Genomic DNA, 21,578 nt, shown 5'->3' with positions numbered 1-21,578 from the left:
GGAGAGATGGAAGAGTTCAAAGCAAGGCAAAGTCTACATACAGTCTGAGATTTGCTGACAATTCACTACCCAGACTAATATTCAAAAAGGGAAGGAATTAAATTTGCAGCAGATGCTTAGCACTGCAAGCTCACATTCAGCCTAAAAAGTATTGTTTTTCACTGGAGAGCAAACACAGGGCTACAGGAGCACCCAGTAGCAACCAGCAAAATCTTACCTTACCAACTTTACAAAACCTTACCTAAAAATTAATTAGTTCTTAAGTCTAATTAACCTTAAGTTGCTATGAGGCACTACTACATATTGCCTTGATTTACTTAGTACACAAGTCTTAACTGACTGAACATGACTTAACTGACTGAACATGAACTTGACTTAACATGAGTTGCACCACGCTAGTAAAACAAGAATAACAGCTTTTCATTTTGGTAATGATTTATTCTTATACCATCTGTTGCTCAAAAACTTTTATAATTAAGATCATCTACAGAACAGGATTCAATGTTGATCTGTTAACGTTCTTCAAGAGCTGTCTGAACTCACCAAGCACGGTAAGCACTTAACCTTCACATAACATTAGTTTCTCAAGTTCACTGTACTTTGCTAATCCGTTTTAACCTCAGCATCTCAAATTAACCGTGTTAAACACACTACACTTTTCATTAGAACAGACGTTTGGACCATAAAGGCAATTAACCCACTGAAATAATGTGAGAAAAACAAATATCTCTAAGGGCTTCTGAAAAAAAAAAAAAAAAAAAAAACAACAGGTGAGAGCTTCGTATTTCAAAAGCAGTAAGAACTCATTTTTTCAGGGAATTAATTGGCCTCTTTTCTCCAGCACAAAAATAAAATCCGCACAGAGTAATAACTGCCCTTGGTTCCCAATCCAATTTATGGATCCTGTCAGGCAGTCTAATGGCACAGATGATTTTTAATAAATCAACAATCTCAAAGCCACAAATCAAAAGCAGCTGCAATTTTAAGTGAGACTTTTTCCTCAGATTCCAGTTTGACAGTAGACTTACATAAGCGCATGTAGTGCGATTTCTACCATCTCTAAACCCAGCCTCTGGACTTTGCAGGTTTATAGGTAACTTTCAGCAGCCTCAGTGCTGATTGCTACCTGACTATTTAGCCGTACAGCTTCTCCATCTGAAACCACGTATAAGGAAAACCAAAGCAAATCCCTGCTGATTTTTACAGTGATTTTTTTGCTAGTCGAAAATGCTTATCTGACTATTTATTGATAAAACATGCAGAAAAGCTGGCTCCCTGGAAAAGGGCCTACAAGTTTTAATATCAGAATATTAAAGGACTGTTAAATTCTCCAAACTCACTACTGCTCATTTCCAAAGTTTCTTTGAAAAAAAAGTTATGTTTCAAATTCTATTGCCCTGAATTAAGTCTTTCCAGATGACTTCTTATACCATTTCTTCAGTATCTGTGTAATAAGGAAACCTCTTATTGTCTTTACAGTTGTCAGTAACAATCCGCTTTGGATACTCCCATCACCCAAAATTGGTGACAGGTTTTAGCAATGCCAGATGGGACAGGGCTGTTCAGGGCCCTTCAAAAACGTTCCTTTCAGTTTCTTCTGAAAGCATCAACCTTGAAAAACAGCATGTATACTTAGACATCTCACACTGCCTGGTGCCCAAAGCAATGACTCTCTAAGATGTGCAATTTCTGGTACTGTCACACATCAATCAGCCAGGAATTTTACTTTTTTTTTTTTTTTTTTTTTTTTTTTTTTTAATTTTCATCTGTTACTTTTCGTTTTAACAATCTCAGTCTGTGGTTCAATTCTAACAGCAGCAGAACAACAACAACAAAAAAACAAAACACAGGAGCCGACATCATCCACACAGATTTTAACAGTCTAGGGAAGGTGGAGAAGTGTCTCTTAGAGTGGGGATTCTGCATCTTCATTGATGAGTAAAATAAGCCTCATTTCCTAACTGTGAAGTGAGCAAAAGATAATTATAACTGCCTTTAGCTTGCCAGACAGAGAACAGCTACCCTTGTTCCTAAACAGGAAGAATTAACTCCTGTGCCTAAAACCAAAGCTGAAGTTGGTTGGGCCATGCCAGTAAAGAAAGGCCTTTGGCCCATTGACTCCAGGCTGCACTGCCATTTTCCCCAAGAGTTGAACTCTGATCCACACTCAGATCATAAATACAGTTTTCTCTGAGATTTTGCTATGGTCCCAAAACCTCCACGTTCCCTGCTCTGTTGATGAAGATTGGATGTGCTGCAGCCATGCACACAGCAGGGCTCACACAGGAGTGCCAGCCAGCACCTCCCTGCTTAGATCACAGAACAGCTGCAAGATATTTCCTTTGCAGATCTCTGTATCTGCAATCTCACTGCCACCCTGAAAAGAGTTGAAGATGCAGTGAGGGCAATTAGTAAAAAGATAGACACAGAAAAGGGCATACTGCAAGAATGGATGGAATCTACCTTTTTGCTTTTCTCTGCTCGAAAATGCATCTGGACACTGCAAAGCCATGCAAGAGAACCATTTGCTTTTTCTATTCAATCACTTAAAACTGATGATTTTGCATAATGCAGTATAGGATTTGTGTAATTCTTTAAAACATGTAAGAAATGAACAAGAAGAGAACATTTATTTATCTCTCAACGGAGCAGAGACTCCTAGTACATGCAATAAAGACAATGACATTTTACACTGTGCTGCAATGTGATTACATTTGGAATGTCTCTGCTTTATTGCAAAGAGACATTTATGGCCTAAGCAAAATATGGGATGCAGTTCAGGACTGGATAGATAGCAAGTAATCTACCTGAAAGGAAGGTTCTGAAAATCAGAGGATTCCTCTGCTCCGAAGCAAAAAACTAGCAAAAAGGACAAATGTTCATTGGTAGTTAGCATTACGAAAGTTTATTTACATTACGCTTTGTGAAAGAGGACCTTCCATTATGAGAATCACAAAGCAGATTAAACCAAATCTCTATGATCCTGGAAACATTTTGTGATTTGAAAACTTTTCAGGAATTAACAGAAAAAATATATTTTAGTCTTACAGTTCATCAAGCTCTCTTTGTGGTCACCTTTATGTTTTACTTGAGAACCTTGTTTTCTGGACCTTTGTTATCTTCTGCAAAAACAGCCTTCCCCAGCTATATTTTCCCAACTTCTCAAAACTGTATTTTCTAAAAATGAACCTCATTTATTAACTCTGAAAAGAAAAAAAAAACTTAGCACATGAAAGTGGCAATGGACTAATCCAACAATTAGCAAGCCTGAATCATTCATTTGTTTTCCCTCACGTCCCACTTCTGACAGTGAGACATAAAAGTTATTTCTGAGAGTCACCAGTCCCCCAGTATGAGCAATTATTACAGGCAATCATGTAACTAAATAGGAATATTTTCATGTTATGAGGCAAGAAACCTAAAGCAGAAAGTATAACAATATTAACTACAAGGTGAGGGATCAAAGCACCTCTCTTGCTCCCCCCTTCCCTGTGCTACTCCCAAAGGACCAAGTCTGCTTGCCAGTGGCAGTTCCTCCGAACCCCTTAAAATTATTTCACAAGCATTTCAGTAAGGCAACACTGACAGGTTTTTGCTTATTCAGTGATGTTTACCAACTCAGAAATTAGGCTAGTATAGCTGGGCTATCAAGCACGCTGGCATTCACCTCCAGATATTATGCATAGTACAACCTTCCTGTTGATGGACAGAACATAAAGACGCTCCAAAACTAGAACAAAACAACCCATAAGGCCTGATCACATTGCACGCTTCAGAGGAAAGAGATACTCTCTCTCATCATCCACACATACACACAGCACAGCCACTTCAAACAAATACCAGATTGGCATCATTAAATCCAGATATGGAAAAAACTTTAGGACCTAAGGTAGCTCAGAAGGCAATTCTTTGATCACTTATACACACTAACTGATATTTAAAAATCAATAGCTGTTAATAAAATATTAACTTTCTCCAATCAATACGCACACATCTATGAAATATTCAGCACAGGTACAAAAATGAGATCATAGTGAAGGAAGAAACAAATATATTATTTCCTTGAGAATAAAATACACACCGATTGAAAAGAAACACCAAGACTTGCAAAAAGCTTTTGCATACTTCTCACTGTAAGAAAAAGCATATCAGACATAAGCACCGCGAACTTCATGAAAAAAATTCTTTTGAGCTTAATAAGCTTTATATAATTCCTTTGTTTCAGAGCCTTATTCTGCAAATCTTACATTCAAGTAGCAAATACAAGTTCCAGCAGCGGATCAGCTGAGTGCTACACATTTCACAGCTATGCCAGCTGCTCTTTGGCAGACTGGTCTCATCTACCATGGCACAGTGCCTTTCACAAGGAAATCCTCAACTCACACATCTGTCCAATCCAAAGTAATAGACTGCAAGTCGCTGGCCCCTGGCCTTTCCAAAGGTCTAGCAGCGGCATCCCTGATCCTATTTGTCAGTTCTTGAATCAAAGCAGTAAGAATTTGGTATGCCTGTAAATCCACCCCTCTGGGCTCCTCTTCCCTTGTATGTAATTTCTTCGTAAGAGATGCGTATGCACATGATAAAGATACATACAAATACACATTTTGGTCACGCCAGACTGTGGATGCCACACGTCACAAGATATACATAAGCATAATAGAGGAGCATTTGAGCCTTTTTTTCCTAACCATGCTGGTCATTATTGCAAGCAGACCAGTTACAGAACCTGCACATGCAGCAAAAGCAAACACTATACAGAATCTATCTGGCCGTTTGTCATCCGTCTGAAATTTCTTCTTTCTCTACCTGAACAACCTGCTTAGGCAGATTGGATGTAAAAAATGTTATAGCAGGGAAAATAGGTAATTCCTACCAGGTTGTGTCAGCCACTTAATTTACTATGCTCACTGCACCCTTTACCTGGGGATCATGCTTCAGAGCTCCTTTCTCGACACACATTAACTACCTTGCAGCAGGATGTGAAAAAGCTTCCGAGACACCACAAATCTGGGAGACACAGGCCCAGATCATTGAGGGGAAAACATCAAGTTACAACAAAAAAAAACACCTTGGGACACTTCTGGTACAGCCATTAACCTAAAAATAGACTTTAAAGGCAGGAAGAATAAAGCATATTCACGAAAAGAGATTTTAAATCTCAAACAGACCTGCAAATAGAAGGGTCAAAATGTCCCGTGTTCACTGAGAACGTGACAAAAGGTGATGGGCTTAAATTGCGGAGATCTAGGTTAGTCATTAAGCAAGCCTTCCCAAGTGACTGAGTCAGGACTGAGAAAATTAAAAATAAAAATAAAAAATGGGATGATACGTGATAGCATAGCACAAATGGCTGCACCTAACAAGTCATGTAAAAATGCTAATTGTGTCTCAGCCAAGAAATATAACTATCAGCACAATTTGCAGTCAGTTGTTTAATTAATTTTACTATTAATAAAGTTACAGAAAATTGATATGTCAAAAGGACCTGAAAGGATTACCAGCTGTCCTGGACAAATTAGAAACACGTCCATACCTCAAGCACAGAAAGCACAAAGATCTTTAATAAACTATTTACCAGAGAGGAATTTAAATCACTGTATGTATTACATTTCTTTTTCCACATTTTTTCCTCCAATTGAAAGCACTTAGGAGCAAGTAATACACAGTTCTCAAATACCATATCTTAAAAGAAAGAGTTTTTAAAATGTTGGAGTTAAATCCAGTAAATGCAAGTGAAGTTGGAAACAGCAGAATATAACATGGCATTTAAAAAGTAGAAGACAGAGGAATAATTCAACTCCAAAGTAACAAAAGCTGTTATAGAACTGTATGGAAAGAGGAAGGAGAAGATTTATGACATGAGGGTCATGTGGTTACTCAAGGCCTATGCTTGCTGTGCTTCAATGAATTGCTATTGTTTCCTGTGGAAATGTTAAACTTTTTTGCTGTAGTCCATGTTTTTCCTCACACAGAATATTTCAGACCATTTCCTTGACTCTTCAGTGCTGCCAACTGTCTCACCACGAGTTTGAGCAAGAAACTCCACTTCTCTGTACTTCAACTTCTCCTTTTTCAAAACAGCAATTAAATACTTACTAGTCTTCTAGGGATGTGCTAAAAAGCTAACTTGTTTACGTTAGTATAGCTTTTTTTGACAGTACAAAAAGATTACTCCATTTACTATTATTATAAAAAAATAATAGTACGTTATATATGTTATAACAGTAGTGTTATAAATCATTATAAATGGCACTGGTGCGCTAGTTCTCTCTGTACAGAACTTCTCCAAAGACATAGTGAAAGCAACTGAAGGCTCAACTCCTTGGAGTTGATGAGTTCTGCGTCAAGTCCCATGCAGATATCAGTCATCTGACAAGGATTCACTCTCCTTTTGTTTTGCTAGATTGAGCGAGTACTCTTCTAGTTGTCTGCTGACTTGTCCTGCAGGGCAAAGAAATGTTCTCCGATGCAGACAATACTCAGTGGTGCATAGATTACCTGCTGCTGAACTCAGCCAACAGCCCTCTGAGGGATTCCAAACAAATGTTTCTCTGTTTCAAGGCACTTGAAACTAAACAATGTTTTCCTTCACAGTTTGGGAACAGAGATGCTATTGACTGTAGTTGGAGTAAAAGACTACCTAACTCTAGCAGATAATTCCTGTCCGGCCTCATAGTGATCAACACATAACGACCTCAGGAAAGAAAGGACTGGAATCAGTCTCTCATGCCTGCTGAGTTAATGCAACCCTAGCATCAACCATTCATACTGACTTAAGACCAATTTCCAAGTGCATTTGTAAGTGTCCAAATCCTGCCCTGAAGATAAGCTGCAATAAGCAGAGAAGCACAAAAATCAAGATCATAGAAGGATAATAGGGAATGCTTCAGAGCACTTTATATCTATGAATTAATGTCAAAATCAGGAGAGTTCAGATCTCACTGAGGTACTTATGCCCACTAATACTAACCATGCTAAACATCCGCTATCTAATCTATAAATGGTGACACATAATTATGACCTAAATTCAATTTCTATTTTCATGTTTCTTTAAAAATGATCTAGTGCAAGGTAGGATACTTTAGGATATCTAAAGAACGCGCTTCCTTTGAACGAGTCGGAAAACTATTCCACTACAGACCTATCTTGTCTGCCTACTGACTCAGATTTCAGGTTTTCAGCTAGCAGACAAATCCGTTCTGGCCATCATGCAAACTGTGGTAACATTTTATTGACCTCTGAGAGCATGCAAGACTTTGCAGTGTGTGGAAAGTCCAAGTGCCACACACATACACAAGTAAGTTTCTTGCTTGAATGCTAATTCAGCTCACTAAAAAGAAAGAGGTAGAAAGGAGGGTCAGTAGACTGGATTGCAGTAAGAGCACTTCCATTCAATGACCATATTATCAGCTTGCTGCCTAGCAGCTTCTATTCAGGCCTTTTTCAAACATGTGCAGCGGTTCTGGATGAGAGGCCAGCAACCTGCCCTGATTGCCACTTCACCATTCTGAAGCTCACTGCATTATTAGTATTATTATGGGGTCAAATACACCATCTTGAACCTGACAGGTAAAATCCAGCAACAAAATTCTCAAAGCATCAATTTTAGTGATAGCAAACAATTTGAACCATTTTTGCCCGAACCATAATTGAGTTACCTTTCTTAGACAGAAGAGGGGAGCAGGAGAATGGGGCTGGTGCTGTTTTTTTTCCTCCCTTTCGAAGGTATATTTCACAGAACTCTACATCTGCTCATTCTTTTTAGCACAGTATATCTACTTAATGTGGACAGCTTAGTGCTTATTAATATAACACCACATTTGCTAGATTGACTCAATGACAGCGGGGCAAAGAAACTATAGGCTGTAGTTTCAAACTACAGAAGAACAGACCTACACACACAGTTCCAAAACACAGCAGAGAATTGATCCAGCCCACCAAAAACAAGAATATCAGATTCTTAATACAGAATTTATAATACTTCAAAATAACATTAAACAAAGCACATATTTGATGCAAACTCCCCAACTGCTACATAAGAAGAAAGCAACCCAAAAAACTTATTTTTCAACAAGCAAGCAAGGTATAAGCCCGAGGTAGTCAATAAAATGCTTTAAATCAGTAGTTTCTAGTAAATGAGAGCATCTGGAGCAACAAATCTTGCTGCCATTTTCAGAAAGACCAAGACCGTGATTTACCAGAGAACAGATAAACAACCTGTCAGTGTCACTGGGAGAGACTGAAAGAAGTTCCCTATTCAAGGGTGACTTTCTTAATAAAACTGTCTTTCACCGAACAACTTAATTAACATTCAGAGCTCAAAGCTCTAGGAACAGGAAAGCACAAAAACATTATTAATGTATCTTCCCTGGTGAATGTAGGTCAAAGCTATTGCTAGGCTGACTATCCTATCAGAAAATGCCATGGGATGAACCTCTGCTCACCAGGTCCTCTGCTTATGCGACACTAATATTAATTATTTACAAAAATATTCATTACCTCATTTTAAATCATATTTCAGATTTTAACACGATTCTAAATTCATTCTGAGTATTTTTTTTAAATTATTTATTTTAGTTACACCTTTGTCTCTGTAACAACATTTTCTATGCACTCAGCACAGCTTTCAATACAGCAGCTGTTTGCTGATATCAGACAGAAATTCCTGCTCCACAGTTCTCACTATCAGGGCTAAGAAACATTATTCAACAAATGGTTGGGGGAAAAAAACCAATAATTCATCGACATCAAAAGTAAAAATTTGTGTGAGAAACATGAAGGTCTATGAGAAAATACACAAGAAGCTGAATGCCTAAAATTCAACAACAGACAAATTAAGCATCTCAATTCAAATTAAACATCGCTCTGTCCAAACTGACCTAGCACTTCAACAGTCCCTTGATTTCTTTTTGAGAAGATAAACCTCCCAACATCGAATTGAAATACTTCATTCAGCTCAAAATAAATGTTTTCCACGTATCATTGCTATTCAACTTTTGACAAGCCAGCAGTCCACAGGGGCCAGCAAGCATGGGGCTGGCCACCAATACAAGCCTTTCTCAACAGCCCCTGCCTCAACAGAGGACACTGCACACGTTGATGAATTAGAGTCACCTCAATGAATTACTGTCCCCAAATACATCGTTCAGTAACAAGGTAATTTTTCGCTTAATTTGAATAAAGAGAAAAATAAAATAAAATGGAGTTATATTATAGCAATAATCTGTTTTGCTCGTGCCTGCTTATACAGTGGTGCCAGCATGAGGGGAATCTAGTTAAGTATTCTCCAGTTGTTTTATTTTTCTTCTATTGCGCACTTATTTAAAATCACATTTATTATTGTAACGTACTATTATTTCTAGGTACAACAGGCAATGAACCAAGCTTCTCCCTAATTATGTTACATACTTGCTGTGCTTTTTATCTCTGATGTCAAAAAAGAGAAGTCACTTCAGCAAGAAAATAAAAGCTATGAGAAATATTTACCTCATTCATTCCATTATTTCTTTCTTACATCTGTTCTGGATTTTTGTTGTGTATGCACATTCATTTAATTCCTCACCAATTACTGTCAAGCAACTGGTCTTACTACTCTTCACAGGTTTGTTGTAAATCATAAGTATCCTGCTTTCTACATAATTTGCATGCTTAATGATACTGTCTTGATGGAAGGAAAGGAACATTAGGAAATCAGTAATACATATACAGAAAGCAAGTGTCAACTATCAGAAACACCTTCCCCTCACTGTGAAAGTCACTACCTCACATGACACACACACACTAAGAGCAAAATTTAAAGTTCTGAAGCTCTCCTGGCATATTAAAGATCAAGAAAAACTCCCAACAAGAAACATACAGCTATTTAGTATCAGAATTACTCAAGAGGTGAACAGGAACTTCCTGAAGTTTTTTATACTAGGTAAGCATAGCTACAAAACATGCTGTCATCACAGAAGTCTACAAGTCCTGTAACCTTCCCTAAAGAGGACTTGCAATACATATGCATTACAATGTAATTATTCCAGGCTGGAAATCATTCTCATATTGAATAGCCCTATGCCATCTTTTCACTTGAATGAATAGCTCACCCAGTGCAATTCTAAATCTGATATTGTGTCAAGTTTCCTTATTTCCATTTCAGTAAATCTGTTTGATATTTTCATTCTTTGCCAGGCAGGTGCACCACCAAAATAATCCCACAATCAGCCTTTTTTTTTTTGAGGATTGTGGTTGAAAGATGCTATCCAGTTAGGTACAGTCAGCCAAAGCATTTCAGTAGTTCCTCAATTTTTCTTAAAAATTGCCAGTGAAAGTTCCTGAAGACCTTGCAGCTGGAAATGAGATCCAAATAACTCCAACTCATTTTGCTAATATTAAAAAAAGGTATTATTGGATTTATCATTGTCACAGAAAGGACCACACTGCTCCATCTCTCTTCTAAAGAAGGTGCCACTGCCCTGAATGTATTATTTCTCAATATTAACTATATTCATGCCAACAATACAATATCAGTTGTGCCCTTACATATTTATTTCAGCTTCAACCATAAAACTTTTCCTCCTGAATAATTTTTTGTTTCAATTCACACTGCCCAGTTCAAACTACAGCTAATGTAACATTACTTCTCACTACACACACTAATCCTTTTCATGTCCTTGCTAAAAAATTAAGCAAGTCCAATGGTTTGGACAAGTTATTCTCCCATGAAGAAACAGGAACGGAGCTATGGATTGAGGTAATCAGCACATCAATGCTGGGAACCTGACAGGATCTGACCTGCAGCTATCCACCTCAGACACAAGGGTAGGACACGAAGGGACCGCGTCCTGGATAGAAGAACACTCAGTTGCACCTATTGCAGAACTTCCTGAGTCACTTGTCAGTTAATCCCAAGGGGCAACACATGGAGGAAATGAACCTCGCACCACTTCTACCTTAGCTGTGAAGAGGGCCAACCAGAATACAGCTTTTGGTAAGGACCAGAGACTAAATAGAAAGTGATTACTATACACAGCATACAGAGAATAACACCACTGATACATACGTAAGAGCTCACCTGTACACGAGAAATCATCCACTCGGACATATCCCGTGACACAGTCACAACGATAGGATCCAGGCAAGTTAACACACACAGTGTTAGCATGGCAGTAATGCATCTTGGCAGCACACTCATCAATATCTGCAGTGAGAAAACAGGGAAAGCCACAGTCAAGCTCAGTTAAGTTAATAAGAGGAAATAAATTTCACTTACGACTCCAAAGGCAAACTGATTTAACTCCAGCAGTAAAGAACAAAGTAAGTTTAGTTGAAAAATATTCCTTAAAATAAAGCTAAAATTCCTGCATCTAAGTGCCGAGTTCCTTCTACTGTTCTTCACCAAAATTTAATTACAATAATAAATATTATTATTCTAATTGGAAAAGCAACTTTCTTTTTATTATTATTACTATTTACAATTTTAAAAACAAATTGATGCAAATTTAAAAGCACAACACAGAACCATAAATACGCAACAAGATTATTTGAGAGCGGTAGAAACTTTGCCTTGTATTTCTGTTTGCTTGAGCAATCCCTATTGTAAATCCAAAATTCAAAATTATTATTTTCACAACAGCAAATCAAACCTATCATTTACTAGCCTGTCTAAATACACCATAGTGATGCTGTAAAATCTTCCCCCTTCTTTTCCCACCAAACCAGATATTACACTGAAGAATTCTTTTATTTTTTCTCAGCAGGATAAATTTTCTGCTTAGTAGCACTGATTTTACTCCAAGTAATTCATGGCTTTCAAAAGATTAATTCTAGTATTACATATGTTCACGCAAAAGAAAAAGAAACAGACTTATTTTTCCCCCGTTACTTTCTCACTGTTACTGATCGCTCACACTCAAGAAAGAGTGTGACAACAGTATAATAACTGACAACACAGCTAAAGAGCCTCCTTAGCTGGTGAGGCTTAGAGGAGTTCATTACCACACAGAGCTCTCCTAATACATTCCTCTGCGTAGTCACACACAGACCAAACTACAGCCTCTCACCTTCCTCACCACAACATCCTCATGGAGACACAAGGGAAACACACGCTACTTCCACATTTAATGCTAGAAGGAGGGTGGTCATTAACTGTGCAAACATCAAGCTTGTAGTTGCAATTCAGGTATCCCATTTAACAACCCTAAGCAGCGGTAACTGCAATTGAAATGCAACCACATTTTTAGCCCCTGAAAACGAAACACGCACCAGCTCTGCTTATACTTTCTGTATCACAGACATCTATTCAGTAAGAACTGTGAGCTAAATCACCATGGTCAACAACAGCTGTCAGTTGGTAGTGATCTTTGACTCTTACTTGGGCGGAAGCAGAAACGACAGACCAAAGACAAAAGTCTTCATATACCACTGCAAACACCTTGAACTATCTTGCTCCTGCATTTCTGTTGTTCCTGATGCAATACTACTGGATTAAATGATTTTTAAGAAGTCAGAAGCATCAACACACAAAGGATAAAAGCCAAGAAAAATGCCCCCACGTCTTGTTATCACACTGAGTGCTACAGCCACTTGGGAAACACTCAGGTGTTGATGTGTGTTCACACTGTTCTGCTTGCAGACTCTTTGTAATAGACTTTTGGAATATAGCTTTGAGGAGTTTTGTTCTTGCATATCTAATAATCTTGCTTTTATGCAAGGGAGGAGAGGAACAAAAAGATACGTGAAAAGAAAGCTATAACATCTTAACAGCAACAAATGCACTTGAAAATTAACCTGAGGTATTGCTATCAAGTTTTTTCACTGAATTCACTGGACAACAATCCTCCTCTTTCTTCCTCTGAGAGAAGTAAGAGGATTATAACTTGCAAAGGTGAAGGAAATTGAACTCGGACTCACTGCAAGCATGACCCACATTACTGTAACACAAAGTATGAGAATTCACAGGTATTAAAAGAAAATCCACAACCTATACAAAAATGTTACCGCGTGAGGATTTCTCACAAAGAGATGAGGATCTTGAATCAACAATCTGACTACAAATAAGGCAAGTGAGAACAACCTACACTGGGTTGCAGAAGTCCTTGAGTCCAGGAACAACTGGGCCTAACAAGGAAGCAGAAGGAGCAAGAGATCCTTCTCTTCAAAATTTGCTCATTTATTTAACTCTTTTCTAAATGTTTTTCTGTGCATTTTCCAACTAGTCTTTCAGTATTTCACATTTTCTTCTACCTTAGCAGCATTCACCTTCAGCTGATGCTTCCTTTACAAAGGGTAAAATTGAAAGGTAAGTACCACTGCAGGTTTTTTCTCATTAAAGCCTGTAGGGCAAGGCTGAAGCTGTTGCTTTGGGCCATGCTTTTACAAATTCCTGTAAAAGGTTAGGCATTCATCACAAAAAAGCTTTGGGTTTTTACTTAATATTGTTAGAATAAAATCCATAAAGCACACAGTGGTATATATCAGCTCGGCTGTAATAGAACACAAATTGTGATTCATGCGTATAGATCGCTTGTTGCATTTGAAATATTGGAGCTCATCTTCTAGTGGTCTTTTGAGGTGATAAAAATACATTATTAATGTTACTCTCCAGACTGCTGAAGTAGTTTGTTTTTCTTCTAAAAAGGTAAACTTACGGTCTTCAAAATGAGACTTGACATGCCATAACGATTCACATATCACCAGCTTCTATCTTCTTTGCAACAGCAAAGGCATTTATTTGGGCTTCAGTTCCTCCGTTAGAACGGCTGCGTTACAGGGTGGTAGGTTTGGTGAGTGCTACTCTGCTGACTTCAAGCTTCCTTAACAGTTACTGAAATAAGGTTCATTGCACAGAGCTCCCACTATTGCAGTACTCACCTACTCTACAGTTAATCAGGTATCAGCATTACTCCTTACAGTTCTAAATAGTGTTCATTAACTTAAAGGGAAATATACGTGTGTTACCTTCTATTATCAGTACCAATACACCCAGCAACACTGTGAGTACACCGGAACAACGCACAGGAAAAGCACCTCAAGGGACAGAGATGCTTAGCACCTGGTATGCATTTTGTTGCACCAGAGGCACTCATCTCATACCAACTGAAACAAAGCACGGTGGAAGACACATAAGTTGTATTATGCTTTGGTATGCAATGGTACTGCCATTCCCACATATCCGAGGCAAAAAAAAAATTGATGCTATAAAGGAAACAATTTCATTTCCATATGAAATCTAACTAAATTAATATAAACACTTTTGACTAATGAATTTAAAATAACTGGCTTATTAAACTGCAAATTCCAATTAAAAACATTTGGTGTGTGTCCACTCTGTACAGGAGAAAGAAAGAAAGAAACTCCATCCTTGCTGCATCAAAAACACGTAAACGGGAAAAATGAACATTTTGGTTGTAAAGACATCCTAGTATATAACATAAAGCAGGGAAAATTACCAAACCTAACAACTGTTCAAGATTTTCTCATCTACAAACGTACTTTAAAAACTCTATAAATTGCTTAAACCCACAGGTCTACTGTCCCCCTGTCACAGGCACAGGTTGATCTAGATAACTCCACAGAATCACAGAATGGCCAAGGTTGGAAGGGACCTCAAGGATCATGAATCTCCAAGCACCCTGCCACATGCAGGGCCACCAACCTCCACATTTAATACCAGTCCAGGTTGCCCATGCCCCATCCAACTTGGCCTTGAACATCTCTAGGGATGGGGCATCCACAACCTCTCTGGGCAGCTGTTCCAGCACCAACTTTGTGACATTGGAGCTTCATAGTTTCTGTAATGGAAGACGATAACACTCAAATGGAAACAAACTGGAACAGTCTTCCAGACTACTAACAGATGATGCTTAAGTGTCAATGGTTTACAGGCTGCTTCGGCCTGGTTTGTGACTAGCAGGGCAGGGACATCCATGGACCCGTACCCCTGGAAAGGGAAAAAGGGGAAAAGGGTAGAGAGATGGGCCTAAAAGAACAAAACAGCTGCAATGATCTGAGGAGAAACAAACTAATTTACTAATTAAGATACTGGAATGCAAGATAACACATTATAATGCAATATAATTAGAACTGAAGCTAATAAATCAAATAAAGTGAGAGTGTCTGAAAGCCCAAGGCCTTACTCTAATGCTGTGATGAATCCACAACACGAGACGAGCCAGATGATCGAAAAAAGGGAAGGAAAGTGATCTGCACGCTTTTTATCTTTTCTATCAGAATGGAAAAGTAGCAGAACTGCAAACAGTCCTCTGGGAGACCTAGTTCTTCTTCTCTTCTGGGACAGGTACCTGGAACTGGAGCATTAACTCTTTAACCCCCAGTGTACTACATGATGTTATAATGTGGAATACCAATAAGCAAAAACCATAAAACCATGGCAGTAAGTATCCCAAATCAACCACTTCAGTTGCAAGCCTCTCACAGTTACCTGCTTTCTCGTTGGGGAGCCATTTTTCCCAAACTTAATTCTAATTTTTCAAGTACTCTGTAGAAAAGCATAGACAGAAAACAAAAGACAGGAAGAGACAGCTTTGCAGAAAGCTCCAATCTCTACTTCATGATTTCTCATTAGAAAACATTAGTAATGATGGGAGAGCGTTGGTTAAGTTCTCCCAACCCTGTCCCTTTTTTATTATTAGTTACTATTTGTTACTGTTATCCCATGATTTGAGTTGTATTAAATTCCAGTCTAAATAATCTGGATATTTTTTTTTTAATGTAGAGACAACATGCGTTGTTGTTCAGATGGTACCAAATCCTAAAATAAATTCACAAGCTGATGGAGTCAAGACAAAGTTTTCAAAATAGCTGAACACAACAGCAGTGGAGCAGAAGAGAGTACTTAAAATTTCAGTTACCCTATGCTTATGCAAAAACAAACACATGCTGTTTTCACTCCACTGACTTAGCAGATCCTTGTTCATTTTATTTACTTTTTGTTCTTCAAATTCTCCCGATCCTGACCTCTCTGTCTCTTATCTCCTTTCCGCGGCCAGACCCACTTGATTTCAGCTTTTCTTATCTTTATTTCCCCCTCCTATTCCCTCTCCTTATTTGCATACACCTAACATACACCATACCTGATTTTTACCTTGAGCACAAGGTTGGTTTCTCAAGCTGTGCAATGCAACCCTCAGCAAAAAGCTTTCAAAGAGCCATAAAGCATGAGAGAGCAGTAGTCAGCAGTTCCTGTGAGATGACAGCTCAGCTTCTCTCAGTTGGCCAAATGGGAAAAGACTAGTTCCTGGCTGCAAATGTTTAAGCTGATCTTAAAACTGCTTACAAACCTGGACTCCTTGATGGCAATTCATCTCCTGGCACAGCAGCACTACAATCACAGGCAATCCTCATCATTCCTGACTTGGAGGGACAGTGCTGCTGACCAGTCAGAGGTCAACAACCCCAGACAAAAGCAGATAAGCCAAAGGAAGAAATCCCTTTCAACAAGGCTGAGAAGCATTACCCTGACATTTTAACTAAGCTAGCTAAAAGGCCTTCATAAACTAAGGCTGGTGTAGCATCACCTGGGAATCCATAAGCAGTATAATAACTACCAATACAACATCAGAAAGTACTATCAATTTGAGAGCTTCATTAAAATGATGCCACCTCTTCCTTCAGGCACAGTGTAAAAGTGCTTTATGCTGATATACATACAGTTTACGATCAGGACAAGAGTATCAGTATTCCATACCTGCTCTTTATCAATTTAATTGCCCCTCTAGGGATTATAACTGTATAACTATCAGGTTAAATACACAAATAAGCATTGAAATACACATGCAAATCACACTTGAACAGGGACACTTCCCAGAGCAGAGCAGCTAATGCCTGAACTGATGTAACGTTACTGAGAAGGATAAAAAGATATTCAAGTACATCCATCTCCCACCCTGCCTCTTCATTTCAGTGCTTTTAGGCTTAAATTCTTCTATCAAACACACTCTGGAATGTAACTAGTCATTCATAGGGAGCACTTCTTGTCTACCTGTATCTCAGCTACATTAGTAAATGCCTTTACCATCTTTGGTAACAATTACACCAATACACAAAACGTTACTCTCGTTGCATTGTACTACATTTTATTATTATTATTAGGCCTTAAAAACGAATCAAAAAACAGAGCTTTTCATAGACTGAACCTTCACTAAAAATGATCAAAAACACTTTTGCAGACAGGACATTTCTGCTACATTAATTTTTCCTATCAGTCCTCAAAATACCACAACCCTAAGACTGTGCTGGACTCTTTAAAGCTTGTTATCCAGACTATCTTGTGCCTAACTATCTGTCTAGTCAGAAGATTTTCCTTTTATGATTCTGCTGAATTGTACTCCTCTCTCAGCCAACCTTAAAACAGAACTCCACTGTTCCCGTGTGCTTTCCACCATTATGCTGACAATTTGCAGTGCATTATTAACTGTCTGTGCGGCTGCTCAGGGAGGTTGACCTCCCAAGAGCCTTAAGATTTCCTAGGATAAAAACTAAAGTTTCTATTAGACTGAGGTTTCAATAAAAGATCATTTAAATTAGGAAGCTGTTCTTGTTGCGTTAATGTTGAAAAAAAATACAAGTTATCTGTTGTTTTTAACAGAAAGAAACTGTTTCCTTAAACTCTAAATGAACAATTTCATTCATCTGATAAAGACATTAATGGAAATGTTCACTGCCTTATGTTATGTGTAAAAAAATTATATAGCTTTTAGGGATATATAGTTGATAACTAATTCAGAAGGCATCTCTGACAGTTGAAAATGAGTTATTTTTAACAACGTGCACCCTGAATTCACATATGATAATACAGCTTAGAGAACACAGGTTAAAAATAATCACAAAAAGCAGAATGGAACATTTGGGGAAACAGGTTTCGGCCAACAGCAGCATCTCACTCATTTGTTCAAACGTGCCAAAGAAAATAGCAAATACAAGTCAAGATTCTTCCTGTATAACAGCAGTCACCCTGATGTTTTGAAATCCAGAGAGCTTGACCAAGGATTATAAATACTTTTTTTTTTTTTTTTTTTGCTTTCTAATTCATCCCTGAAAATATACCGATAGTTGCACTTAGACTGCAAGGCAACACAATAGACTACGTAGTGGTGTGCCTGAACAGGTCTGTAGCTCTTCCACTAACTGGAACGTAGCAGGCATGCAGCTTTTCAGTTAAGAATTGGCAGGCCAGGAGGATTCATAACTTTTACCTAAGTTAGTGAGTGCCTTTCCAGCCACTTCCTGACCTCTTGGATTCTATCAGAGTGGATCAATGTCTTTGAGGGAAACTCTGCCTTAAGGAATTTGTGGATTCTGCAGAACGTTCATAATGTCCTCTCACTGACATTATGGCAAACTGAAAGGTTTATGATCACCCAAAGGTGTTTTAAACAAACTCAGGAACACCAACAGATTCTTTAAGAAAAAATCCTCTATTTCAGGGAAATGACCTGGTCTCTATCAGGAGAAAAAGCAGAGAACACTTACATCTTCTCAAGAATTCCGAAGATAAAGAGTGTTAATGTCACTGCTTCTGGCTACAATGAGACAACTAAAATGGTTAATCAAATACAATTAATTAATTACAACTCACCAGCCCCACAGGAGTAGTTTGCTCTCAGAATTCTGCAGGTACAAAGCTAAACCAGAAGCTGTCCACCCTTTGGTGAAGAGTCAGCATGGAATTTCACAGTATACAGAAAACTCTGTATTGCTCAAGCACAGGACTATGAATGAAACATTACCTCTACCAACAGTCAAAGTAATCTCCTTGAAACAGCATTACCAAGGATACTGAAACAGGTAGGGGTTAAATTCAGGGAAAGGTAAAAGAAACTCAAAAAAGGATGCAATTCAAGTATGATGCATTTTGAACTCCTTTGTTATAAAAATACGAAATGTTATGTAAACTCATGTGGCTGTAATCATGTGGTAAATCCCATGATGGTGTCAGTTTGTTCTTTCACTTGAGAAACTGCTTCCTGTTCTTTTTAAAGAGAGGGTATGTTCTGTAGTTCATGTTAAAAATTCATTCATTCATCACTCACACTAAGTTAGGACATAATTATACTTGTACCTTTCAGAACAGAAGTTTTCTTAAGCTTCACTGCAAATGCTAGCACAGGAATAAGTAATTCCTACACATGTGATAAGTCAGATGTTGGGATAACCCAGGGTTCATCCTTGTTAGTGCTGTGAACGACTGTATGGATATAGTGACGCATAACCCAATAAAGAAAATATTGCTCAACCTGCACACAGTAATGTTTGGTAGCTCACTAGAAATGAAAAAGTGCACCAAACACGAAAAGCTACTTGCTTTTCCATCTTGCAGCAGGCAACAAAAGATTAAAAACAACAAAAGAGATGCTATTCCTCCCTAGGCCTTCTACATATCCTTCTATCAAGTGGGAAATGTTTAGGCTATCTCCTAGCTGTTGAGGACAAGATGGTGAAAAAAGCAAGGTTCATCACAAGGCACACACGCGGAATTCCTGCCACCAAAATTGATTCCATAATCCTACCTGAAGGTTATAGCTGTATTGGCACAATCCATCAGCATGGCACAGTTCTGGTCAATTGCAAGCTCTCCAGTTTAGAATCAACAGTTTGCTATTGTTCTTCATTACTCTATTCCTAAAACCCTAAGTATGACAACAAAGATCTGATCTGCACCATGAATCTCTAATGAGCCTATGCAGATAAACACATAAATAGTCTGCAAAGTCTACTCACTTACATAAATGGTACTCATCAGTGCAGTACAATTTGCCTGTTTGGGACATGGAGTTAATTGCTTTCCAGGGCTAGAACTCATGACAGAAGCTTCAACAAACTACTGCAGGGTCAAAAGAAATAAGAGTTGTAAGTAATAAATCTAACTAGACTATTCTCCCTCAGTATTTAGTACCAATCTTCTACTCATTTTTCTTCTTCAAAAGGTTCTTAATGCACAAGATTTCATTCTAAATCTAACTATTGCATGCTTGGCTGTAAGAGTTACCATTACAGAAGTCTATGTCAAATAAAAGGTTGTGCTACAAAAGGTTATGCTACTACTGCTCCCAAATTTATTACAACACATTAGAAAACAAAGCAATATAACCACACTGTTTTTACAAAAATAGCTCAGTTCCCTTGAAAAATTGCCTCTGATTTACTGATTAAATAGATGTAATGATTAAATAGACTCTCCAAGTCCTGTTTGCTTTAGCATTGATTTCACCTACAAAAGAAACTCCTTTGGATCTCAGTACACACTGATAAATTAAGTACTGCTTTTGGAAAAGCAATATCAGATTTCTGTTATATATGCCTCTCCTTATTTATTGTTATGCCTTAAATCTTCCCAAACGTGCCCATCAATACTAGTAGAAGCTATACTGGGAACGGGAGAGGAAAAAAACATTGTTTTACTGTAATCTTCCATTCAATCACACCAGCCAAACAATAAGATTTATTGAAATAATTCTACCCTTTTTCATTTACCTAATACTTTGCCTTCTCAATCCCTTCTGTTCTATTTTACTAATGGCTAAGAGTGAACAACGGATTACTACCATCAAAATGAACAATCCGTTCCCCACACTGCTGTACTGAGAGCAATTACAGTAAATACCTGCTCCCATCAGCACTTCTCTCATACCACTGTCCACTATTTTTGCTTCACTGCTCTATTTTTACCCCTAATACTCTTACCCAGTTTGTCTCCTCCTATCCATGTCCTGCAACATTGACTGGCTTATTCTTTCTAATCCACAAAGATGTTATCTTTGAATGATAAATTGGAGAAGGCTGCCCACAGAATTGATGCAGAATCCCTGTGCCCAGAGCAACCTTTTACTGTGGCATTTTGAAGGACACTGTATCTCACTGAAAAATTAAACGCTGATGAAAACTGTGATGATTTTTGTGCTTTTTTGCCATGCCTAAAAATATCTAAAGTCCCTAGAAAATTGCTCCTGCATTCTATAATGACTTTTAATAGATAATGTTGTAATAAATGAGACTTGTGGTATGTTTACAGCAAAATTTATACATAATTAACACTTGGCAATTTTCACACTAATTTGCTCACTCAACAATCATCTCTGCAATGCAAAGCAGCATGCAGGTAATAGAAAAATGTAGGTAGATACACATGTTGCTGTATCTTCTCTATTCATGGCCTTCACAACACTATTTGTACTTTCCTAAATGTTCTCTAAATATCTTTGCAATCCATTATTTTCCATCAACCCTTTTTTCCTCCGCCCAACTCTTCAGAAAGGAAATATTTAACTTATCACTGTTTTTAAAGTTGGCAACTAAGGTAATTCAATGGTGCAGAAGCTAAACCAAGTAATTTTACATGACAGACAGTTTACTGATTTTACTTTCATGGTTAAAGACTATTTCACCTTAACTAGGTTCCACAAAAGTTAGAGCCAAATGTCTTGTGCAGGTAAGAAAGCTGTAGACAGCCACAGAACAGTTTTTTTCCTAAGTATTCCTGTAAGCCATGCTAAATGATGTTCTTTGTTCTATGCCCTCGTTACACAATCTAGCCTTAATCTTATATGCTTTTCAAAATTTAATTTATATATGCTTTT

At 38.0% G+C, this 21,578-nt stretch overlaps 1 protein-coding gene across 1 annotated transcript in view; it reads right to left on the bottom strand.

The window, feature by feature from the left end:
- The window catches only part of NELL1 (neural EGFL like 1), a gene marked incomplete at both ends in the record, with an annotated part of 285,943 nt that overhangs the window by 128,125 nt on the left and 136,240 nt on the right, over nucleotides 1-21,578 (bottom strand). Inside the window, one exon of the mRNA XM_079537825.1 lies at nucleotides 11,057-11,182. Coding sequence (XP_079393951.1) covers nucleotides 11,057-11,182 — 126 coding nt within the window. The remainder of the gene's footprint in view (nucleotides 1-11,056; nucleotides 11,183-21,578) is intronic.

This window comes from Tetrao urogallus, assembly GCF_951394365.1.
Source record: "Tetrao urogallus genome assembly, chromosome: 6".
Classification (NCBI taxonomy): Eukaryota; Metazoa; Chordata; class Aves; order Galliformes; family Phasianidae; genus Tetrao; species Tetrao urogallus.
Note: the sequence above shows the minus strand (reverse complement) of the source record. Positions and strands in the feature narration are given on the sequence as shown.